This window comes from Aquarana catesbeiana, linkage group LG03 (assembly GCF_042186555.1).
Source record: "Aquarana catesbeiana isolate 2022-GZ linkage group LG03, ASM4218655v1, whole genome shotgun sequence".
NCBI classification, from domain to species: domain Eukaryota; kingdom Metazoa; phylum Chordata; class Amphibia; order Anura; family Ranidae; genus Aquarana; species Aquarana catesbeiana.
Genome location: NC_133326.1, coordinates 121,873,244 through 121,897,100, shown reverse-complemented (window position 1 = coordinate 121,897,100; position 23,857 = coordinate 121,873,244). Strand labels below are relative to the sequence as shown.

The 23,857-nt window shown below is 44.1% G+C and overlaps 1 protein-coding gene across 1 annotated transcript in view; it reads left to right on the top strand.

Annotated features, from left to right (window-relative positions):
* Positions 1-23,857, top strand: part of VPS13C (vacuolar protein sorting 13 homolog C) — a 548,274-nt gene that overhangs the window by 469,311 nt on the left and 55,106 nt on the right. The window contains exons 81-82 of the mRNA XM_073619118.1: positions 18,476-18,521; positions 22,622-22,745. Coding sequence (XP_073475219.1) covers positions 18,476-18,521; positions 22,622-22,745 — 170 coding nt within the window. The remainder of the gene's footprint in view (positions 1-18,475; positions 18,522-22,621; positions 22,746-23,857) is intronic.

Sequence of the window (23,857 nt, the reverse complement as noted above, 5' to 3'; positions counted from 1 at the left end):
CAGGGAGTCTGAATCCAGAAGCAAATGATCATGCTAAAAACAATCCAGGAGCAAAGATTCATGCTGAAAAGAGGCATCATAAAAAAGAACATTTACCTGTGTAGATAAATATGCCAGTGTCTTTGCTATTGTATATTGATCAACATCATCATACTCAAGCTGAACGTGATAGGAGAGGGAGGAGCCAGATGTGGGCGCGATCTAGCCGCCGATGCTGAGCCCGGGATGCCCGGCATCCCCCTTCCGTGATGCTCGCTTAGGATAGCTCGCGGTCCATCCCATAGCCCGCTGTAGCTGTCCACCGCCCCCTTGACACGCTGCCCTCGATCCTCACCGCCCACACACCAGACACCGACGCTGAAATCCCAGGAGACGGCCGCAGATGGTGGAGGCGATGGGAGCGGTGTGCCCAGACTTGCAGCAGTGAGCGACTCCGCAGTGAAGAGCTCCGCCGAAGCACGGGTTCACCGAGCCTCCCCTGATGCGAGCTGGAGCCTGTGGTCCCTTACTGACACTACAAGAAGAAAAAAAAATGCATGGACTGACTTAAGGCCGGACCCGTGGAGACTGCCACCTAGCTACACACGAGGAAGCAAAGGAAATCAGCAAATCAGTAAGTAAAGAGAAGCCCAATGTGTGACCAGAAGGCAGTAAGGAGTAGGAGAGAGCCCCAGGAGCTACACAATTGGTAAGATACAGATCTGTGTAAAACCGACCGGAAGGGTAAGTGACTTTACCTTAAGACCTGCATATATTCCAAAATACCGTTTATTTATGCCACTCCTATACACTCTATACACTCCGTTGGAGCAACAATTAAAGGAAGAGAATTAATTGGTACTACCTTGTAATACCGCATGGGACTGTAAGCGGACAACAAAAAATCGATTGATCCCTGGGGTTTCAGTATGCTATACCAGGTTGAGGATCTGGGTTTCAGTATGCTATACCAGGTTACCCCTAGGGAATGGTAAACACCACAGAGTAAGAGGGGACAGGTAACAATCTGTTATACAGCTTTTTTGTGCGGAATCGCAAAGTCCCTGCGCAGTGGATTGGTTACTCGCCAGCCTCCACTTCCTCAAGAGAAGAGGAAGGTGCAAGAGGAGGAGGAAACAGAAGACAGGGAAGAAGGGAAAATGAGAGGTAAATCAACGAAAGGGGCAACCGCCAACCCGCCTAGAACAAGCGCAAGCCCGGGAACTATCAGGAAATATATGGTTAACAGCAGCAGCAAGGAAAGCCCGGGTAAAGCAACAGGGGCCAAAAATAAAACTCCAGAATGCCCATCTAAAATCGGGACAAGAAGACAGCTGGCTGACACTGAAATACAACCCTCCAGTAGTGAGACAATGGAAGAATTATCAACGGAACCCCAACAGCAAAATCAACTCCCCACAAAGGGAGAGATGGCAGAAATGTTCGCAAAACTTGAAGCATCGATTAAAGGTGAGATAGGTATCTTACATGAGAACATGAACCATATTTTAAAAAGAGTTGAGGAGGTAGAAACCATAGTTGACAAGCAAGGGGTCGATATAAAAGATCTGAAGCTTCAGATGGAAGCACTGCAGATAGAACAAAGAAACATAAGGTATAGACTGGAAGACCAAGAGAACCGTGGAAGAAGGAAAAATCTCCGGATTAGAGGCCTCCCTGAGATGCAAGATGGAAAAGAGAATTTGCAAGAAAAAATGGATGTAATCTTTAAAGACCTGGTGAATCCAACTGACACTAGCTTCAAATTAAAACTGGACACAGGAGTGCACAGGATCAGAAAGCCGGTGCAAATTGGGGGAGACGCTCCGCGAGACGTTATAGTACGATTTCATAATTACCAGGATAAGGAACAGATCAAAGTCAGTCTTAGGAAAAATCATCAGTTGAAGTACGGGGAAACAAACCTGCAAATCTTCCAGGACCTGGCTGCAGAGACCCTAACCAGGAGAAGAACCCTGAAACCACTACTGGCCGTACTTAAAACGCACGAGGTACAATACTCTTGGGGCTTCCCTGCCTGCCTAATTGGTCGCAAAGATAGCCGCACAGCCGTACTGAGATTCCCGGAAGAAACGCAAAAATTCTGTAACCGTTTAGATATCCCACTAATGGAGACCCCGGGTTGGTGGGAGAGAATAGCCAACCAAGAGGCTACAGAGGAACTCACCGCATGGAAACCTATATTTACAGTAAAATGAACAGAGATCGAAACCAACTTAGACTTATAGGGACTTAGTATAGACATCTTTATATTTCTGTGGTTGATGGGGGGGGGGCGGGGGGGATGGAGGGGCCAGGTTAATCTCCAATCCCGGGAGGAGTTTTTTTGGCACCTGATCAGGCCTACTGCGAGCTCAACCTCTAGGGGGGACAACCGGAGGGCCGGGAGGAGTTGGTGGGGCCACGGTTTTCTGGGTCCAAGCAAGACCCGTCTTCCCCCAATTGTATGGGGGGAGGGGGGAGGTCGAAGTTGGGGGGGTGGAGGGGAGGTTGTGGGGGGTCGGGTGGGCGGATGGGGCGAAGGGGGGGTGTGGGAGGGAGGGAAGGGGGTGGGGGGAGGCTGTGTCAAGGATATCGGGTCATGGGCTTCTACCCTTTAGAGAGGTTCAAAAATACAAGAGTAAGAGAGGATGTCTAGTTTAAAATGTATTTCTTACAATGTGAGAGGCTTGAATTCTCCCATTAAACGCGCCAACATCTTCAGCGAACTGAAATTCCTGAAAGCTGAGTTGGTAATGCTTCAAGAGACACATCTAAGCATTAGCAAGTGTCAAAAAATCTTCTCTAGAGACTTCCCAGTATGGTTTTATGGAGACTCCCCGACTAAGGGGGCAAAAGGAGTGGCCATAGGACTTGCCAAGGAGGTAAGGTTCGAGATAGAAGAGAGAATGACCGACCCTGAAGATCGATTTCTCTTTTTGAGAGGTAAAATAAATGGCTCAGAATGCTCACTGGCAAATATATATGGGCCAAATAAGAACACATTTAGATATGTAATGGGCGCCCTGGCCAAATTTGAAGAATTCAAGAGGGGGGGGCCATTATAGCAGGGGATTTCAATCTATGCCTGGATCGCGTGAGAGACTGTACGTCCCATGTGCGGGGGACAGGGGGTGTCTGGGTTAATAAAAAGAAACTGCTCCAGCTTGTAGACGTTTGGAGGATGCAACATGGCAATACAAGAGATTACACATTCTATTCCCCCATACATGCGACGTACTTGAGACTAGACTTCTTTTTGGTGGAACACCGGTTATTGGAGGTGGTCACTGATGCGGCCATCGGTAACATGACATTTTCCGATCATGCACTGGTGAGTCTACAGATAAGAGTAGGTGAACCTCGTACACGGGGTGTAGGCTGGAGATTGAATGAGGATCTTCTCCAAGATAAAGAAATCACAAAGAGGATCAAAGAAGAATTAGACCTGTACTTTAAAATAAATGTGCCCGGGGAGATTACTGAGGCCATAGTCTGGGAGGCTCATAAAGCATATATTAGGGGCATATTAATGATGATAGGATCTGAAAGAAAAAAGAGACTGGAAAAAGAAAAGAATGTATTGTCAAAAGAAATCCAAGAACTAGAACAGCAACCTAAAACATCGGGAGAGGTGCTGGTAAGCCTACATAGGAGAAGAGAAGAGATGAGGGCTTTAACTGAATACGAAACGCGTAAGCCTTTTAATCTAGTGAAAAAAGACAGATATATTAACGGTAATAAACCGGGTAAACTACTAGCCAGGGCCTTGAAAAAAAAGAAAAAGACCAATTATATTGAAAAAATAAGGACTAGTCATAATAAGTCAAAAGAAGTCAGGGGAAATCAGATATAGAACGTGTGATGTTTGAGAGCTTTCCAAGAATTCTATGGAGAGTTATACGCAATAAACACAAACAACACACACGAGGCCAACAGAAGTAAAAGAGAGGACATCCAAAACTTTTTAAAAAACGCACGTTTACCTAAAATAGCGGAAAGCGACAAAACTATTTTAGATGCCCCAGTAACTGAACAGGAGCTCAAGAAAGCGCTTCAGGATACCCCAACCGGTAAAAGTCCAGGGCCAGACGGGCTGACCATTCTCTACTACAAAAAATTTCAAGACTTACTGATACCTATAATGTGTTCATACATGAACGGGATAGGGGAAAACTGAGAGATGAGGAAAGAAGTACTAGAAGCTAACATCGCTATCATTTGGAAAGAAGGAAAGGACAGTACGTTATGCTCCAGCTACAGGCCCATTGCGCTCCTAAACGTCGACACGAAATTATTCGCCAAGATCCTAGCCGACAGGCTGAAACAGATAATGAGATTATCCACCCTGATCAAGTGGGCTTCGTGCCAGGGAGAGAATGGAGAGATAATAGTATTAAGACATTAATGGTGGTCCAGAAAATAAGAGTGCGGAGCCCCAGGTCTACTCCTGTCGATTGATGCTGAAAAAGCCTTCGAAAGGGTAGACTGGGGCTTCATGTGGGACACTTTGGAGGAGATTGGACTGGGTAATAGAATGCTTAGTTGGATCAAGGCCTTATATACACACCCCACAGCGAGAGTGAAGACGAATGGAACTCTATCTGAACCATTTAAAATGTATAACGGCACCAGACAGGGGTGTCCGCTTTCCCCACTGCTGTTTGTGCTGGCTTTGGATCCCCTTCTTGCGAAGATAAAGCTCAATCCGGACACCAGCGGGGTAAAAATAGGGGACGAAGAGTATAAAATTGCCGCCTTCGCGGACGATATATTATTTTATGTCACCCATCCGAGGATTACTCTTCCGAACCTGATAGAGACCATTAAAGCCTATGGTAGAATGTCCAACTTACGGGTCAACCCAACTAAGTCTGAAATCTTGGACATAGTGAAAGGTAAAGAAGGGGAAAATACATATCAAAAGAGTTTTCCATTCAGATGGATAAATGAGCTTAACTACCTAGGAGTTAAAATTACTACATCTAAATAGTCATTGCTCCAAGCTAATTTTATATCACTCCTCAATGAGATCAAGACCGACCTCCATAGACTCCCATGTTACCAACTTTCATGGGGAGGTAGAATTAACCTATTCAAGATGACAATCCTGCCAAAAATCATTTACAAAATGCAAATGCTCCCAATCCTAATCCTGCAGTGTTATTTTAGCAGATTGCACACTATGTTTCTCAAGTTTATATGGAGGGGGAAAAAACCCCGAATAAAGTTTACACAATTAACCATCGATAAGAGGAAGGGGGGGGGGGCACCTGACATTAAAAAATGCTGTGAGGCAATAGCCTTATCACGTATTCTAGATTGGGTAAAAAATAATAAAGAACAACAATGGGTGAAAATAGAGAACAAAATGAGCAAAGTAGAGTTGGGTAAGATGGTGTGGATTCCACCACAGTATAGAAATCTGAGCACGGAAATAATTGACATCACTAAACACGCACTAAATATGTGGGACAAACTGCACGAAAGGGAGCACTGGGGATATAATTCACTGTTGATCCCGCTTAAGGACACAGATTATTTTTCACCCGGGAGAGATCTGTTTGGGAGGTGGATCTTGAAAGAAGATGCCCAACTAAAAGACATCATGAGACAGGGCAAGCTGTGTACATACCAGGAGCTAAAAGACAAAGATGAAATGTTTATCATAGATTTATGGAAGTATAAGCAGTTGAAGCATTTTGTTGATACACTCCCGCAGCCAATCAGGTCGATGGAGGGATTACTTTTTTGGAGAAAATATTTATGGAGAAAAAAGGGAGGGGAGGTGTCTCTAAGATCTATAAGATATTGAACGAAGCAGAAGAGGTGGTGTATCCGCCATATCTTGAGAAGTGGCAGGAGGAATTGGACATCAGGGTCAGTGAAAGGGAGGCGAGGCTGATTTTGAAGAGAGTGAATGCTACCTCGGTGGGCTATAAGTTATCTGAGATGAATTATAAGATCCTTGCGAGAATGTACATCACCCCGGATAGAGCACACAGAATCCAGAAAGAATCATCGTAATTGTGCTGGAGGGGCTGCAGGAACATCGGCACAATGGCGCACATCTGGTGGCAGTGTCTGGAAATCAAAAAATATTGGGAGGAGATAAGGAGAACTTACTAAGATTACTAAGATCACTAGTATGGATATCCCAGATGTCCCGTGGGTGTGCCTACATCACGGGAGTAAAATGCCCACGAAGAGGTACCTGAAATCACTGTTACCACACCTCCTTAATGCCGCGAAAAGCCTCATTCCTAGATATTGGCTGGACAAAAGGAGACCTACATTGCGGGAGTGGTTCGACAAGATAAGCGAAATTCACTGCTTGACATATTTGAGGTTTAGTGAAGGGTTAGATATGGAAGCCTTTGAAGCCTTTGAAGAGACATGGAGGGATTGGGTAAAATACAAGTTCTCACCCCAGGCGGCTGAGGTGTGGGAAATATAGCTTGGCGCCTTACCGTGAATATAAACTAGATGATTCACATTAATTAGAGTAAACGAGAAGGATGAGAATTGGAACAGGTAGAAGCCATGACAATAGGGGGGGGAGTTGGGGGTTAGGACAGGGGGGATGGATGGGGGATTCAGGGGTAGTGGTGGGGGGGTTGGTTTAGGAGAATTATTGGGGATATCTAATTTCTAGGGAATTATATGTACCTCCTGTTTCTACTATATCTCTGAATAAACGGTCAATAAAGAATGATAATGCCACAATGATGTGAATATGTAAAGGGATGAGATTGAACTGCAAAGTTGAAACTATATCTCCCACATAACACTTCGCTGAAGTGGCAAAAAAAAAAAAAGAAAAAAACATCATCATACTTTATTTTGAAGGTTGAACTCTGAGCACCACTGTAAAGCAAAGATCTGGTGGAGCCCTGGAATCACAAAATAGCAATGCGCTCTAATCTGCAAACAGTAACCAACTTCTGTGTTTTCTGGCTCAGGTCTACCGTTGGTGTCTCACTGTTTGCTAATGTGGTTGCTCATCACAGTGATGACAGTAAGGCTGGGTTCACAATATTTACAGAGCAGCAGGGGGTCCTGTGCCTGCCTGTTCACCGTTTCAGGGGCGAGTCAGGTTTGAGTTTTTGCATAGGACCCTTCTGCAGTGCGCTCCGCGGCCACCCCAGAGATGTGTGAACCGGTTCTATTGAGAGTAGGTAGCACTCTTCTGTCATGAGAACGCAGACTAATGGAGCATGAGAGCAGAGGAGAAGTGGGAACATTTGTCTAGGGGGTATATGGTGTGGGGTATGGTAAAAGGTGGGTGTTCCTAAAGGACATGGTTTATTGTGACATACCCATTCTTAGATTGCAAGCTCTAACGATCAGAGCTCTGATTCCTACTGTATCAAATTGTATTGTAACTGTGTACTGTCTGCCCTCATGTTTATAAAGTGTTGCATGTTCCATTAGCAGTCTCCTTTGCAGTTGCTGGAAATCATTCACATGAAATTTCAGAGCTGCAGAGGAAGTTGGGGATGGAAGACTTCCCTCTGACAGACGCTATGATTGCAGGTCTAGATTGTGTGCAAGGAGCTGTATAATGTCCAGCGTGTGTCACTTACTGTGGATCCCCTTCTGGTCTATATCTAAACTGTGAAGTTATCTGCTTTAAGCGTGATCAGCCCAACATATCTTTTTAGTTCTGACCCCCTAACCTAGTCCATTCTTGCCTGGATGGGCGGGCCAGAGCCAGCAACCATGGAAGGCTGGTTGCTGTTTTTGCATTAGAGCACAGTGTTATTCAGGGACCCCAGAGTTCTTTAGAATTAAGAGATGGTATTTAGACAGCTAGAAGTGCCTGTAATACAATGAACATATTACATTGTTTAAAGTTCACATGGGCTGGCTCAGGACACCTACCTGTTGACAGTACAGTAATAGAAATATTTGTAGGAAAATGCTAATTTGAATGTTAGACCTTTTAGTGATTTCACTGCTAAACGTTTAAAAACCCTTGAAAGGATTTTGTTGACTTGCCATAACAAAATAATGGTAATAGACCCATTTAATCATATTCCTCGTTTGGCTTTAGTTAGCATTTTAATATAACTTGTAACGTGTGTAGATAGCTATTCATGCTATGAGCAGATGTTCATAAACTGTACATTTTTAACAAATGCCAAAATATGTACAGGTTTTGGTGGCATCTCAGATTAACGCAACCACAGAAATCAGAATTACTGTTTTTCTCTATTACTCCCAGCCTTCATTTTATGCCTTTTTTTTCATCAATTTAAAATTTTTTACAAAGAACACATAAACGTATTCAATGAAAGCAAACAAAACCTATCACAAAAAACCATAGCAAAGCAAGAGTTGTGCTCATAAGTTTACATACCCTGGCAGAATTTGATTTCTTGGCCATTTTTCAGAGAATATGAATGATAACACAAAAACTTTTCTTTCACTCATGGTTAGTTTTTGGCTGAAGCAATGTATTTTCAATCAACTGTGTTCACTCTTTTTAAATCATAATCACAACAGAAACTACCCAAATGACCCTGATCAAAAGTTTACATACCCCAGTTCTTAAAGAGGAAGTAAACCCTGATGGGTTTTACTTCCTCTTTATTTCCCTGCAAAGGTAAAGCATAATGGGCTACTATGCATTGCATAGTAGCCCATTATGTGTCACTTACCTGAAACTAAAGCCTGCAATGTCACCACTGTCCCCACTAGCATCGAGCGTCCATCTTCACTCCTCTTCCTACCGGGGTCGCGAACTCCGGCTCTGTGACTGGCCAGAGTTGTGCGGCGTCACGGCATGACCCCTCAAGAAACGGCACGATCTGCCCTTCCTAAAGTGCGCATGAGCCATAGACATCGGCGCGCAGCTTTATTGTAAATATCTCCTAAACCGTGGAGGTTTAGGAGATATTTCCAGCACCTACAGGTAAGCTTAATATAGGCTTACCTGTAGGTAAAAGTGGTTGTATAGGGTGTACAACCACTTTAATACCGTGTATTGCCCCCTTTAACATCAATGACAGCTTGAAGTGTTTTGAGGTATTTGTGGATGAGGCTCTTTATTTTCTCAGATGGTAAAGCTTACCCATTCCTCTTGGCAAAAAGCCTCCAGTTCCTGTAAATTCTTGGGTAGTCTTGCATGAACTGCACATTTGAGATCTCCCCAGAGTGGCTCAATCATATTGAGGTCAGGAGACTGAGATGGCCACTCCAGAACCTTCACTTTATTCTGCTGTAGCCAATGACAGGTCGGCTTGGCCTTGTGTTCTGGATCATTGTAATGTTGGCATGTCCAAGTAAGTCCCATGGACAGCTTCCTGGCTGATGAATACAAATGTTCCTCCAGTATTAGTAGTTGTGGCCAAAAAAGCTCAATTTTGGTCTCATAACTCCAAATGACTTTGTGCCAGAAGGTTTGAGGCTCTTCTCTGAGCTGTTTGGCATGTTGTAAGTGGGATACTTTGCAGCATTTGTAATGGTTTTCTTCTGGCAACTCGACCCATGTAGCCCATCTTTCTTCAAGTGCATCTTGAAACAGCCACACCACATGTTTTCAGAGAGTCCTGTATTGCACCTGAAATTATTTGTGGGTTTTTCTTTGCATCCCGAACAATTTTCCTGGCAGTTGTGGCTGAAATTTTTTTTTTTTTAACACAGAAAATGTTTATTGAGTATGTTGCACTTTACAATTGGATGTAGTAACATATCATTTTACAAGAAGCATCTGCGAATAGTTACCACAGTTCAAGATAATACAAAGTTCAGTGTAGGGTTATAACTGGGCTTAAGGCCATGCACTTATCACATTCGTTAGTAGACATTATTGCTAACAGAGAAGATAAAACCCTTTCTCACCTACTTTGAGTATGATATCTATTTTTCCGCTTATTGTGTCATTGCATATGGCGAGTCTGGTCTCCGTGAGACTCTTCCTGACTTAGGAACATTGCAGTAGTAAGGGGGGGGGGGGGGAGAGGAGCCAGAAAGACAAGGAAGACTTGAGGAGCTGAAAGGAATGCGAGGAAGATCACCGAGAGGGACAAGGGGGGAAGTAGGAGAAGAGGTGGAGGGACATAAGCAAGAAGGGGGGAGGGGGCAAGAGGATTGCCCAGAGGGCGACCGCCCATATTATAGGGGTAAAAGAGGTGGAGAGATGGAGAAGGGATGACAAGAAGACAGTCAGAGCGGAAATTCGGGGAGGCTCGCCCGGTCCCAGTCGTGTCGACATAAGTGTGTCTTGGTGCCTTTGAATTCAGAGAGTAGTAATTCCACCATCCATCTTCAACTAATCTGCCTCTCAAATCCCATCCCATTGGCATACTCACACCACCAGGTGCCGATCTGCTACCCAGGCCACCCAGATTTTGTCAAACTTCTTGGGACAGTTTCTGCCCATGTAGGTAAGTTGTATATCGGCAGTACTGCATTTATCTGTGCCCTCCATGCCTCAACGGTAGGGGGGTCAGACCTTTTCCAGCGTAGTAGAATTTCCTTCCTAGCATAGTAGGCTGCATAGAACACAAAAAGTTTGGTATGCTTGCCCGCTGTCAAATTATCCGTGATGCCCAAGAGGAACACCATTGGGTCTACCTGTAGTTGTAACCCCGCCACACAATTCACATCCGACACTGCTTCACGCCAGTAGGCCTGGAGGACCGGACATGCCCACATTACGTGAAAAAAAGTCCCCACTGACTGTCGGCATTTGGTGCACCTGTCATCAAGCCCTGGATAAATTCTAGACAATCTTTGTGGGGTATAGTACACTCTATGAAGAAACTTCAGTTGGACAAATCTGTCCCTTGCTGAAATCATAAAAGGGATACATTGCTGCAGACCTTCTGACCAGTCTTCCTCGGTCAGAGCCGGTATATCCATTTGCCATTTATGAAATAGGGGGAGCATTTTGGAGATATCTTTGCATGTAAGTCTGAGATATATGGAAGATAACGTTCGATCTAATTGATCGGTCATCAGGAGGGATTCCACCGAGTGGGTAGACAGCTCTATCCCATGTGGGAACTGCGCTTTAACCGCGTGTCTTAGTTGAAGGAAGCGAAAAAACATCCATGGGGGTAGGTTGTGTCTAGTTTTAAGTTCCGCGAAGGAGAGAGTGTGACCCTCCCTGAATATATGTCTCAATGTTCGGACCTCGTACCTGGCCCAGACCTGAGGATCTGGAACAGATTGGAGGTGCGGCATTGTTGGGTTACCCCACAGTGGGGTATGCGGGGAGATAGTACCGTCACTGGCAAGATATGTGGAGATCTGCTGCCATATTTTTACCGTCGTTTTCATGGGCGTGGTGACTTGTGGGCTGTATTTCGGGCCTCTGTAGACCAAGTTACTAAGTTCCGAGTAGGAGCCTAAGATTGCAGCCTCCAGGTTAACCGCTGGGTTATTTTTGTTCTGAGCAAACCACCAACGGACGGTGACAAGTATCGCCGCCCAATAATATTTTTTAAAATTTGGTAGGGAAAGGCCTCCCTCTGTAAGCGATAGTTGCAACTTATGTTTTGCTACTCTGGGTGTTGCCCCAGCCCATACAAAAGAGGTGATAGCTTGATCTAACTTGAGGATGAATGAGTTTGGAATGGGAACCGGGGTGTGGCGAAAAGCGTACAGAAATTTTGGGAGGAAGGACATCTTAAGCAGATTTATTCTCCCCACTGGGGTTAACGGCAGTGTCTTCCACACCGCGCAACGCTGGATGAGTTGATTTAGAATAGGATAGACGTTGTCGGCTAAATAACTTTGTAGGTCAGATTGAATCTGTATGCCTAGATATTTAAATTTGGTCACTTTTTTAAGGGGAAGAGGGGGGTCCGTCAATATTGGGGCATCTGTCAAGGGGAATAGAAGAGATTTCTCCCAATTCACCCTGATTCCCGAGAATGTTCCGAATCTGTCAATAATGGATAAGGCCGCTCTAAGCGATTGTTGAGAGTCGCGAAGATATAGCAGCATATCATCCGCGTAGAGGGAAACCTTTTCAACAAGGGGCGGGAATGAAATGCCTCCCACCTCAGGGGACCTTCTTAGAGATTCCGCCAGCGGCTCAATCGCAAGAGCAAACAAAGCCGGCGACAGCGGGCAGCCCTGCCTGGTGCCTCGGTGGAGGGGAATAGAGGGCGACAGAATCCCGCCCGTACGTATCCTAGCCGAAGGGCCGGAGTACAGCAACCGGATCCAATGTATGAAATTGGGCCCTATACCAAACTTATGCAGGATTAGCCATAGATATTCCCACTCCACCGAGTCAAAGGCTTTCTCGGCATCCAGGGAAGCCACCACACCCGCCTCCCTCTCAGCATTTGTGCTCGCCAGAATAGTGTAAAGTCTCCGCAAGTTAATATCGGTACCTTTGCCCGGCATGAAACCAGTCTGGTCTCCATGTATTAATGATAGGATCCCTGAGTTGAGCCTGGTGGCTAATACCTTTGCAAGTATCTTTGCGTCCATGTTTAGGAGCGATATAGGCCTATACGAGGAGCAAAGTTCAGGGTCTTTACCAGCCTTGGGTATCACCACTATCACAGCTCTGGACATAGAGGGGGGCAACGAGTTTAATTCAAAGGAGGCAGATAAGACCTCCTGCAGCCTAACAGCTATAGTCTCCATATGCGTCTTATAGAATTCCACTGAAAGTCCATCGTCCCCTGGAGTTTTCCCAGATTGTAGGGAATTGATGGCATTTTGGAGTTCCTTAAGGGTGAGCGGAGCATCAAGCCTCCCGCGGGCCTCCTCCGAGAGGGTGGGCAGTTGAATAGCCTCAACATATGCATAGAGTACTGCACTTTAGATGTGTATAGATCCTCATAGAACGAGGCAAAACATGCATTTATGTCCCTGGGGTTGGAATGCAGCCGCCCGGACGCATCTTTGATATTTGCCACTGAGGTCGTCACCGATTGCTCCCTAGAGAGCCACGCCAGGAGTCTTCCCGTCCGCTCACCCTGCTCGAATATTTGTTGAGATTGATGCAGTAGCTGTGTTTTGGTGGCCGCTACTTTAAGGAGTGTCACCTCACGCACTGCACACTGTAAGTCTGCTCTAAGTACCTCATCTCTATTGTTGGTGTATTGAGTTTCTAAATCAGATGCCCTTCGCTCAGCCTGGAGCAAGGCTGCCCCATTTTGGCGTCGGGTGGGACTGGACCATGTTAAGGGCGCTGGTGGTGGCATATATCAGGTCAATGCGGGACATAGCCCTATAGGAGGCCGACTGACAGGTGTAGGATCTCAGCAGGGGATTCTTCCAGCGCCATACGTCCTTGAATGCAAATGTCTCAGCCCATCTGGACAGAGGGGATTCCTTGACCGCATCAGGCGTCAGCTTATCCCAATTTGGGCAAGGTGTCATGTTGAAATCCCCGGCCAAGACCACACTGTCAGTAGGATAACGTGCAACAAGGGTGGTAATCTTGTGGAGAGCCACCATTGATGCTGGTGGAGGTATATACAATCCCACGATTATCATGGGTACATTAGCAATAGCTGCATGCAAAACTACAAATCTACCTTCAGGGTCCAGGTGCAGATCCAGCAACACGAAAGGCAGGGCTTTGCGTACTAATATGCTGACTCCCGTGGCGTAGGATGAGAAGGTGGCGTGGTAGTAGTGACCCACCCACAGTTTTTTGAGGCTCAGAACCCGACCTCCGATGAGGTGGGTCTCCTGCAAAATACAAATATCAGGGGAGTATGATTTAAGAAAATTGAAAATTAATGAACGCTTTGTTCGGGAGTTCATGCCCCGGACGTTCCAAGAGATTAATTTTATGGGGGCCATAGGGAGTCAGAACATATTCTAGTAGCCTTCAAATAGGGGAGTTCACCTGAACCCCTCGGGAAGATGACGAAGCCCGCCTCCTGCAGTCCCTCATGATACATTACATACATTAGCATCAAAATACTTATATTTGTGCGGTGCACAATAAAACACTTCTGTGTGTAACTGGTATAACTTTCCCTTCCCCAACGAACACCCCCCCCCCACCCCGCGCCCCCCGAACCTGGGCATGCCTGTTTCCCAAAACCAAAAAAGGTCATTGACCTCACGGAGTCATGAACTAGATGACTAGAAGTAGGTAAGAACTACTTAATGCACAGAATTTCCAGTCTGAGGAAGATGCCGCCATCAGCGGGGATAAACGTGGTTTCTCCTGGTTGGTACCAGGGGCACAAACTTGGTAAAGGCACAATAGTTGAAGTTCGTTCCCCCCCTCACCCCCCTCCCCCCCCGAAACAGTCCCAAACAGAGCAGAGTAGATATGCTTTGCCCGCGATCCATAGGGCAGAGGACAGTCAGCCAGACAAACAATGCGCACTGCGGTTAGCAGCCCCTTTGTGAGTGGTCACAGCGATCCATTCCCACCCTGGTTGCCCAGGCCAGGTATATAGGATATTCAGGGGCATAAACAGCCCATATGTTCCACAACAAACTTGGGGAATCAACAATCCGGACAGCAAAGGTCCAGTACCCTTTTTAGTGGATATGTAAGGATCAACTTGAGGGGTATATTCTCTTTGTGATGTCCACATCCAGCAGCATGCTTATTTACCCCCCTTTACAGTGTCAACAGAGCATGAGAGCCACTCGGGGGGAATATCTAATAGTAAAGGGGGCTCCATGGCACTATGTCGTCATTCCGGGCTGTGAATTAGGGACACAAAGCGGCCCAGCAGCAGAAGGGAGAATCACATAACTAGTGTTTGGGCAGAGTATTGAGCCAGCACGAGGCCTCCTCCGGGGAGGTAAAGAACCGGACACTCTCACCATCCTGCACCCGAAGTCGGGCGGGGAACAGCATACTGTAACGTATTCCCTGAGCTCTCATAGCCTGCTTCACCTGATCGAAGGACTTCCTCTGCTTCTGGGTGTTGATGGTGAAGTCTGGAAAAAACATCAGGCGGGCCGCCTCGTGCCGGATTTCAGCCATCTTGCGTGCCTCACGTAGTACCAGATCCCGGTCCTTGTAATTAAGCAGTCGGAAAATAAATGTGCGAGGCAGGGTTCCGGGTGGGCCGCGATTCGGTGGCATCCGGTGAGCCCTCTCAATGACAAATTGAGGTGAGAAGTTTGCCTGGGGAAACAGCGTGCGGAGGAGTTTCTCTGTGTAGTTGGTGGTATCAGAGTCCTCCGACCCCTCAGGGAGTCCTATGATCCTCAGGTTATTGCGTCGGTTACGATTTTCGGAATCCTCGGCTCTCGCTTCCAGGTGCTTAACTCTTACTTGCAGAGTGTGCAGAGAAGCCGAGTGATCCCTAATCGTATCTTCTGCCTCCCCCACCCGACATTCCACCTCAGTCACCCGCTGTCTCACCTTCTCAAAGTCTTGCCTAATGAGACCTATGTCCAGCTGCACAGTGTCAATCTTCGTTGCAAGTGTGGATAAGGTGGATTGGCATCCCGTTATGGCCTGCATCAAGGCGGCAAAGTTACTCTGTTCAGTGAGGGCCGGGTCCGGATTCTCCGTCTGGGTCTCCATATCGGTCTATACCTCCACACGTGCGGCCGCTCTGCCCGAACTGCTTCGAGTATTGCTCTGCTTGTGCTGATCCAGGCGGCGCCGGTTTCATGTCCGCATCAGCAGGGGGGGAGCGGGAAGCACCTCAGATGAGTCTGGAGATGGCCAGTATATGTTAAAAGGATTAATTTCCCGCGATGGCTGCAGAGCTCCTCGACTATGCGTCCTGCACCGTCGCCATCTTGGACACGCCCCCCGTGGCTGAAATTTTAGTTGGTCTACCTGACCGTGGTTTGGTTTCAACAGAACCCCTAATTTTCCACTTCTTGATTAGAGTTTGAACACTGCTGATTGGCATTCTCAATTCCTTGGATATCTTTTTATATCCCTTTCCTGTTTTATACAGTTCAACTACTTTTTCCCGCAGATCCTTTGGCAATTCTTTTGCTTTCCCCATGACTCAGAATCCAGAAACGTCAGTGGAGCATTGGATGAAAGATGGAAGGGTCTGTCAGGAGTCCAGAAACTTATTGACCTTTTATACACACACACACACACACACACACACACACACACACACACACACACACACACACTAATTAAAAGCAAACAGATCACAGGTGAGGATGGTTACCTTTAATAGCCATTCAAAACCCCTTTGTGTCAACTTGCGTGCATGTTGTCAGGCCAAAATCACCAGGGTATGTAAACTTTTTATTAGGGTAATTTGGGTTGTTTCTGTTGTGATTATGATTTAAAAAGAGTAAACACAGTTGAATGATAATAAATGGCTTCAGCCAAACACTAACCATGAATGAAAGAAATGTTTTTGTGCATTCATATTCTCTGAAAAATGGCCAAGAAATCATAAATTCTGCCAGGGTATGTAAACTTATGAGCACAACGGTACCATATAATAAAAGGGGGAAAAAAACCATTATGACACTCAACAAACATCCAACATTGCCTAAGGGGGACTACTTTTAATTACCTAAGAAATACTGCTGTTACTAACATGGCCAGTAGCCTAACTCATTTATGAAATCATATGGGCTAGCCACGGTGACCAAATTAAGCCAAATGTTCTAAGAAATAAAGGTATCTCTCTTGTTGAAAATGCACTTATTAAGATCAAAGATTCAGTCGGATATGGTGGGGGAATGTGGGGAGGTTCACTTCAGGGCAATTTGTCTTCATGCCACAAACAGCACATGTATAACGGTAATCCACTTTGGTGGCTCATAGACTGAAGAGTCAATATAGCCCAATAAACATACAAGATCAACACCCAAAATACCATTAAGTGTGCCCACGACCTCCCCCAATAGCTCTGAAGCTTTGGAGAAGGCCATAACTGCCCAATCTATGACACGCTGAATCTGCTCTTAAGTCAATAGCACACAGGAATTGTGGGGTCATTTTATTCCTAATGTATTTTTTTTTATCTGTATCCACTACAATCATGCCTTCCTCCCCTGACAGTGAGTTACATTTGTATGCATTCATTTGTAAATGCTATGAATAATTTTGTTTTCTGTTACTGGCTTATAGGCAATGTTGTGAACATTTAAAAGGGCATATTGTAAAACAGGGTTTCTTAACCAGGGTTCCGTGGAACCTTAGGGTTCCTCCAGAGGTTGCTAGGGGTTCCTTGAGCAATGAACAATTTCTTCCTCTCAGATAAGTTCCCACTGACACCATTGATCTTTTTAGCTATCTGTAACAGGGTAATTCTTCCCACTGACCATCACACTAATGTATCCTGAGCTCTAGATTAAGTCATTTTTAGCAGGGGCTCCCTAAAACTGTAAAGTTATTTAAAGGGTTCCTCTGTGTTGAAAAGTTTGAGAAAGTGTTATAGAAGATCCTTTTATTGTTCTGTAGTGACTGTTTTTATTTATGTAACAGTAGTGCCCTCTTGAGGATTTGGTTATTAAAGCAGGAGTAGCCACTGTCATACAGCACTCTAATCCTTTTATGTCCACAAACAAAGCTTATACCCAAATCTACAGTATGTTACATTAAGTGTGTACAGCTGTATTTTTTTCCATTTAGAATATATTTTTTAGTTATACAAGAAGTTGCATTCATCTAGCCAGACACCTTTTCCTAGGTATATTTGAGACACTGAAACTGAAACCCACATTGAAAGTGTTTTATCAGATTTTTTTTTTATTTTGTATCCATGCAATCTAACCTTTATAAATGTACAAAAGCAGGCAGTGGGGCCTAGTGTTACCAGTCATGCATATTTACAACAATGGAATTTTGTGACACACTTGATGTTTGGGGACCCCCTGTTCCCATATCACTACAAGTTGGTCTACTCTCAATATTGCACTGCATCTTAGTTTTGATGCAGAGAAGCTGAAAACTTTCCCAGAATTCTCCTGCTCCTTAGGAAACAGAAACTGAAATGTTGTGCTTATAAAACTTCTATCTGTAAATCTGAAGTCGGGGTTCAGTGGAAAAACTATTTTTATTGGGATGCTTACTTGTAAGTATGTTTCTTTTGAAAGGCAGCATACTCTGTTCTGAGCAAATTTAGTTAAGTGCTCCTTCATGTCTGCCCTTATTGCATTGACATCCCTACCGTAATGCTAGTTGCCTCCCCATACTGTGGCCAAACCTATATCTGTTACATGGTTGTAGCCTTAGCTCCTGGAAATTGTAGTAAGCGGTATCATTAGCTTTAAGGTGGTAAATCACATCTATAAATATAGTATTTTTCTATATTATTGTAGTAATCTACTTGCAGATTTTGCAGTTACAGGAGTTCCGCTTTCTTATCTTTGATCCCAGAGTTTGGCTTTAAACACCCCATATCTGAAAAATGAAAGAATGATTGAAAGATGCCAACCAGTGTTTGGCATGCAGTCATCTTTCCTGAGAAGAAATATATATTTGATTCCAGAGAACGTCAAGACTTTATTAGACACTATCAAGCTCTTTACATTTAAATTCTTATATCTACAATATAATTGTAACGTGACTGTCTTTGTAACTAATTTGTTTCTCTTTTACCATTTCTTTCAGGGTGTTGTGGGTGGAGTGACTGGCATAATTACCAAGCCTGTAGAAGGTAGGTACATCCTGGATCCACAAGCTAGCATTTCTCCCATGCTGTTCCTGGAGAGTGAAATGTATACAAATTGTCTTTGAATTTTCCATAACTGCTTATTTGACATGACTGCATGCCAGCTTTGTTAGCAGCATTGGGTGAATAGTTCAAATTACTGCGGGAGATAAAGATATTCTTTATGGCAAACAGATGACTCTAGCCGATTTGGGAAGGGAGATCATTTACATTCTATAATACTCTGTAGAGTTTAGGAATGTTTGCTATATGCATGCTACAGATGAGGAGTGTTTTGAAGCCAAGTAGTTTTTAAATGATTTATTCTAATCTATTGATCAAGTTGTGACTTCCTGTCAGAATGAAATTGAGCGTTCATTAATTGCTTTATTTTACTTGTACAGGAAAAAAATCTGGCATAAAAGAGTTAAAGAGCATGTACAGTTAAATTACATCCATATAAAGCATTTCCAGGCATATAAATAAACATTTCAGGACCTTCATCAGACCTCAAAGCAAAACTTCACCCAAAAGGAGACCTTCCACTTGTTTGCCTCCTCCTCCCACCCTCTTAACATTTGGAATTTAGTTTTTTGGGAGGGGGAGATGGTACCTGGTTTTGACAGGTAACTGCTTCCACCTCCGCGAGGCAAGCAGAAGTTCACCCAGTCCCACACAGGTCCTAGAAGACTGTGGGACTGGATGAGGACAGCTCTGGACCCCTGGACAGGTAAGTGTCCTTATATTAAAAGTCAGCAGCTATAGTATTTGTAGCTGCTGACTTTTCATTTTTGAGGGAGACTGAGGCTGCATTCATACCTGAGTGTTTTCAGCTCGTAAACCGCCTGAAAAACGCCCAACAAGCACAATCCCATTCATTTCAATGGCACCTGTTCACATCTGAGCGTTTTGTCACCTGAAGAAAAACGCCTGAAAAACGCCTTAAGCTCAAAAAAGAACATGAGCTTCTTTGGGGCAGATTTCAGGCGTTTTTCTGCTTTTTACATTGGTGACCTGTACAAAATTGCAGCAAAAATGCAGTAAAATTGCTGTAAAAATGCGTGAACCTAGGGATAGAAATTTTCTTGCACACAGTGGACTCTTTTTATAGATGGTCATTTTAAAAATAAACTGTAGTCTGCCTTTAAAAAGCCTTCCTTAGTGTAACATAGTTCTTAGCCCAGTGCTGACTGCACTTAGTCTTACTCCAGCCCAAACTTTTTTTTCACTTATTTATATTTTGATAGCTTGCGATGGGTAATGCCTGGTACACACGATGAGATTATCTGATGAACTGTCGTGATCGCTTCGAAAAAGCAGTATTTTTCGTATGATTTTCTGTTTGTGTGTATGGGCCTCCTAGATCTTTTTTCACTGGATTTGTCCATGTTGAAGACATTTCCTCCTACCCCTTCCACTGGGATAGGACGTAAGGAGACATCGCCATCATGGGGATGCAGACAACAATGAAAACCAGACATAGGTTTTAAAGTAGAAATCCAAGTCCTTTTTTATTTTTAAGTACCTCCCCCACTCCTTTATTTATTTTTATTTATTTCAGTTACTTACTTATATAGCACTGTCAATTTACACAGTGCTTTACATATACATTGTACATTCACATCAATCCCTAACCCTCAAGGAGCTTACAATCTAAGGTCCCTAACTCACGTTCTAGGGACTAAGGTCCCTAACACACATACTAGGGACAATTTAGACAGGATCCAATTAACCTACCAGCATGTCTTTTGGAGTGTGGGAGGAAACCGGAGTACCCAGAGGAAACCCACGCAGAACATGCAAAATCCAGGCAGGTAGTGTCGTGGTTGGGATTCGAACCAGCGACCCTTCTTAGGCAAGGCTTCTTAGGCTAGGCGAAAGTGCTATCTACTACACCACTGTGCCACCCAATTATTAAAAGAAGTGCCCAAGATGTACTTGTCCTCTCCATGTCCCAGTTTCCTCTTAGTTACAGCACCACTGGTACTCTCTAAGCGGAACGACACTCACATCATTCTGCCCATTTCCTGTAAGCCCATCCTGGTAAATGTGTCATCAGGCTGGGCTCCCAGCACTTCAGGACTGAGCAATGTTTGCACATTATGCATTGCAGCTGAGAAAGAAAAGCAAGCTCCTATGACTTTATCGGACCAACTAGAAACAATAAATAGGAATGTATAGGCCCCCCGGGGGGGCTTTATGGGGGTTGCGGTATTGGGTTCAGGTGGTAGGATGGGCACACGTAGTCATAGTTCTGCTTTCCCAGTCCACTAAGAAAATGTGATTTTGATAGCGGTCTGTGTCCTTGATGACTTTTTCCTTTTCTTTCTGTACCAGTGTTGGGAGTCAGAGACAGGAAGTCAGTGCTGAGCCTTCACATCTGTGTGGTCTTGTTTTTCTGCATCTCATTGTATGCATGTTTTACACGTGTTTCTAGGTGCGCTGCCATTAAACGCTATTAGAACTTAAGTTATCATGAAAGCAAATCAAAGTCCTGCATGCTACATCTTTGATGCATTTTTATTAAATGCACGTTGTAATGGAGTTTAATGGCAGCACACCCGAAAAGTATGTAAAATGTGCCACAAAACACAACACAAAAAAACGCACTGCTGCATTGGTGGGTACTAGAGCTGCACGATTAATTTTCCATTCCCAATTCTTTCTATGCAAAGAATTCTCTCTGCTCTTCTGAAGCCACAGCCCTCAAAAGAAAGGAAGGAAAAAACCGGGCAGTCTGCCAAGAATCAAAACATTCTTTATCAGTTTAACTTAACTATAAACATTGTAATTTATCAATGGAAAAGACTGTGTGTGAGTGAAAAAAGTTTAAGGCCCCTTTCACACTGGGGCGGGAGGTGTGTCGGCGGTAAAACGCCGCTATTATTAGCGCCACTTTACCGTCGTTTTAGCGGCAGTATTCGGCCGCTAGCGGGGCGGTTTTACCCCCTGCTAGCGGCCAAAAAAGGGTTAAAACTGCCCCCAAAGCGGAGCTGTGCCGGCGGTATAGCCGCACTGCCCCATTGATTTCAATGGGCAGGAGCGGTGTATACACCGCTCCTTCACCGCTCCAAAGATGCTGTTTTCAGGAGTTTTTTTCCCTCCTGCCAGCGCACCGCTCCAGTGTGAAAGCCCTCGGGGCTTTCACACTGGAGACACAGCAGCAGCATTTTCAGGTCGGTTTGCAGTCGCTATTTTTAGCGCAATAGCGCCTGCAAACCGCCCCAGTGTGAAAGGAGCCTTACCACTTAAACACTAAACCTTTTTCTGACATTTGTTGGTTTCAAGTTAAAATCATTTTTTTTTTGCTAGAAAATTAATTAGAACCCCCAAACATTATAATATATTTTTTTTAGTAGACACCCTAGACAATAAAATGGTGGCTGTTGCAATAAATTATGTACACTGTATTTGTGCAGTGGTCTTTCAAATGCAATTTTTTTGGAAAAAGTACTTTAATGAATTAAAAAAAAAAAAACTAACCCATTTTTTTTGTATAATGCGAAAGATTTTACGTCGCGAGAATCATGATCTTTTTATTCTAAACAAAAAATTTGTGATTCTCATTTTAGCCAGAATCGTGCAGCTCTAGTGGGTACTCAGTCTTACAGATGTTTTATAGTATATTATATTTTTTTGCCACCTATGTGTAATTGGGAGATTTCCCTTCATTTACTGCCTTGCAAACCCAACAGGAAGTAAAAATAAATCTCTCCAAAGAGAGGAAAATTCTCTTTTTAAACAGTTGTTACCAGAGCACGTTATCCCCCTATTCAAGTTCAGGAGACAACTAAATATGCAGCATCTTTTCTTCTGAATGTCAATAAAAATGTGTCACTATTCTATTTCTTGATCATGCTATACAAAGCTAGAAAAAAAGTTGGCTTTTTTAGATAAACTTTGCCCTTTTCCTCTTTAATCAAACCCCCCCCAAAAAAATAATTTTGTCAGTTTTTATTGAGAATGCTAAAATCCATTAATGTAGTTCTAGATATCTCTACAAATATAGTAACGTGCACATGCTTATCTATGGCTTTATATAATGGTAATTGCTTATATTTTACAGTGATTACTTGTTCATATTTATTTTACTTTTTTATGTACAGGAGCCAAAAAAGAAGGCGCTGCAGGGTTCTTCAAAGGGATTGGAAAGGGCCTTGTGGGTGTTGTGGCAAGACCTACAGGTGGAATCATTGACATGGCAAGCAGCACCTTCCAGGGGATTCAGAGGTATGAATGTTCCATAAAAAAGGAGAAGCACAATTAGCACTGATTTTACTGTCAGGGTAGCGATGAGTCTAGAATAAAGAGACATGATAATATGTGTCTTGAGCTACTCTGTTCAAGAGCTGCTTCTTCAGGCTTGGTAGTCTTGTTAACAAACTACAATAATTTCATTTGGCGAGAAAAAAAAACATGTTTGGGTAGTCACATGTACATCTAAATTGTGTTCTTTGTAGATTAGCAAGTATTTGGTTGCTTCTGCATGCCTTGTGTGCTTCATTTGGTTGCAAAGCTTTACCCCCTACATTTAATCTGTTTCCACTGCTCATTTAAGATATGGCTGAATTGACATTGATCATGCTTTTGCTCTTCAAAATATCACTTAACACTGCACGATCAATCTCCTGCTCATGACCAAAGACAATCTGTATTCTTCAGAAAAACCTATTATGCACCGGTTTTGCTGCCCCCTGCAGGCGGGGGAAGCCCAAAGGAAATACTCCTAGCAAGCACCTACTGTACCACCTGATGAGAGTTTTATGGGTTCCCCATTCATGAACAGCTTGCTTTTAATTGTAATTGGCTAAGCTTATCACATGGTACAGGTAGCCAGGTACCATGTGATTGCTTGGGGTCAATCACAGATCACAACAGTAAGCAAGTTGTTCATGAATGGAAAGCCATTGTATCCACAACGCACTCGTAAACAGCAGCAGGCTCAATAACGTGTATATATACGTGACTGAGCTTGCACATGCTGCCCCGCTGCAGTATATCTGCAGGAGCAGGGCGGCAATTGGTTAATAAGTTGATAGTTTATGTTTAACTGATTTGTTTATCCAGTGATGTGCCTCAGTTAAAAATCTGGATGTGCAAAATTAATCCTGTTGTGTAGTGCTGAATAGGGATTGAGGCGCAACACTCATGTGCACCAGATCACAACCCAATTTGCTAAATTACTTATAGCATGTTAGTTGGAGTTCAGCTTCAATTTGCTAGTGTATCTACATCTGCTAGTATATCTAATGCTCCCATCCCCCCAACATTAACAATGCTGCTGTCCAAAGGTGCCCCCTGTACTCCTTCATCCAGAGTGGAGTCATCCTAATACAGGAGGT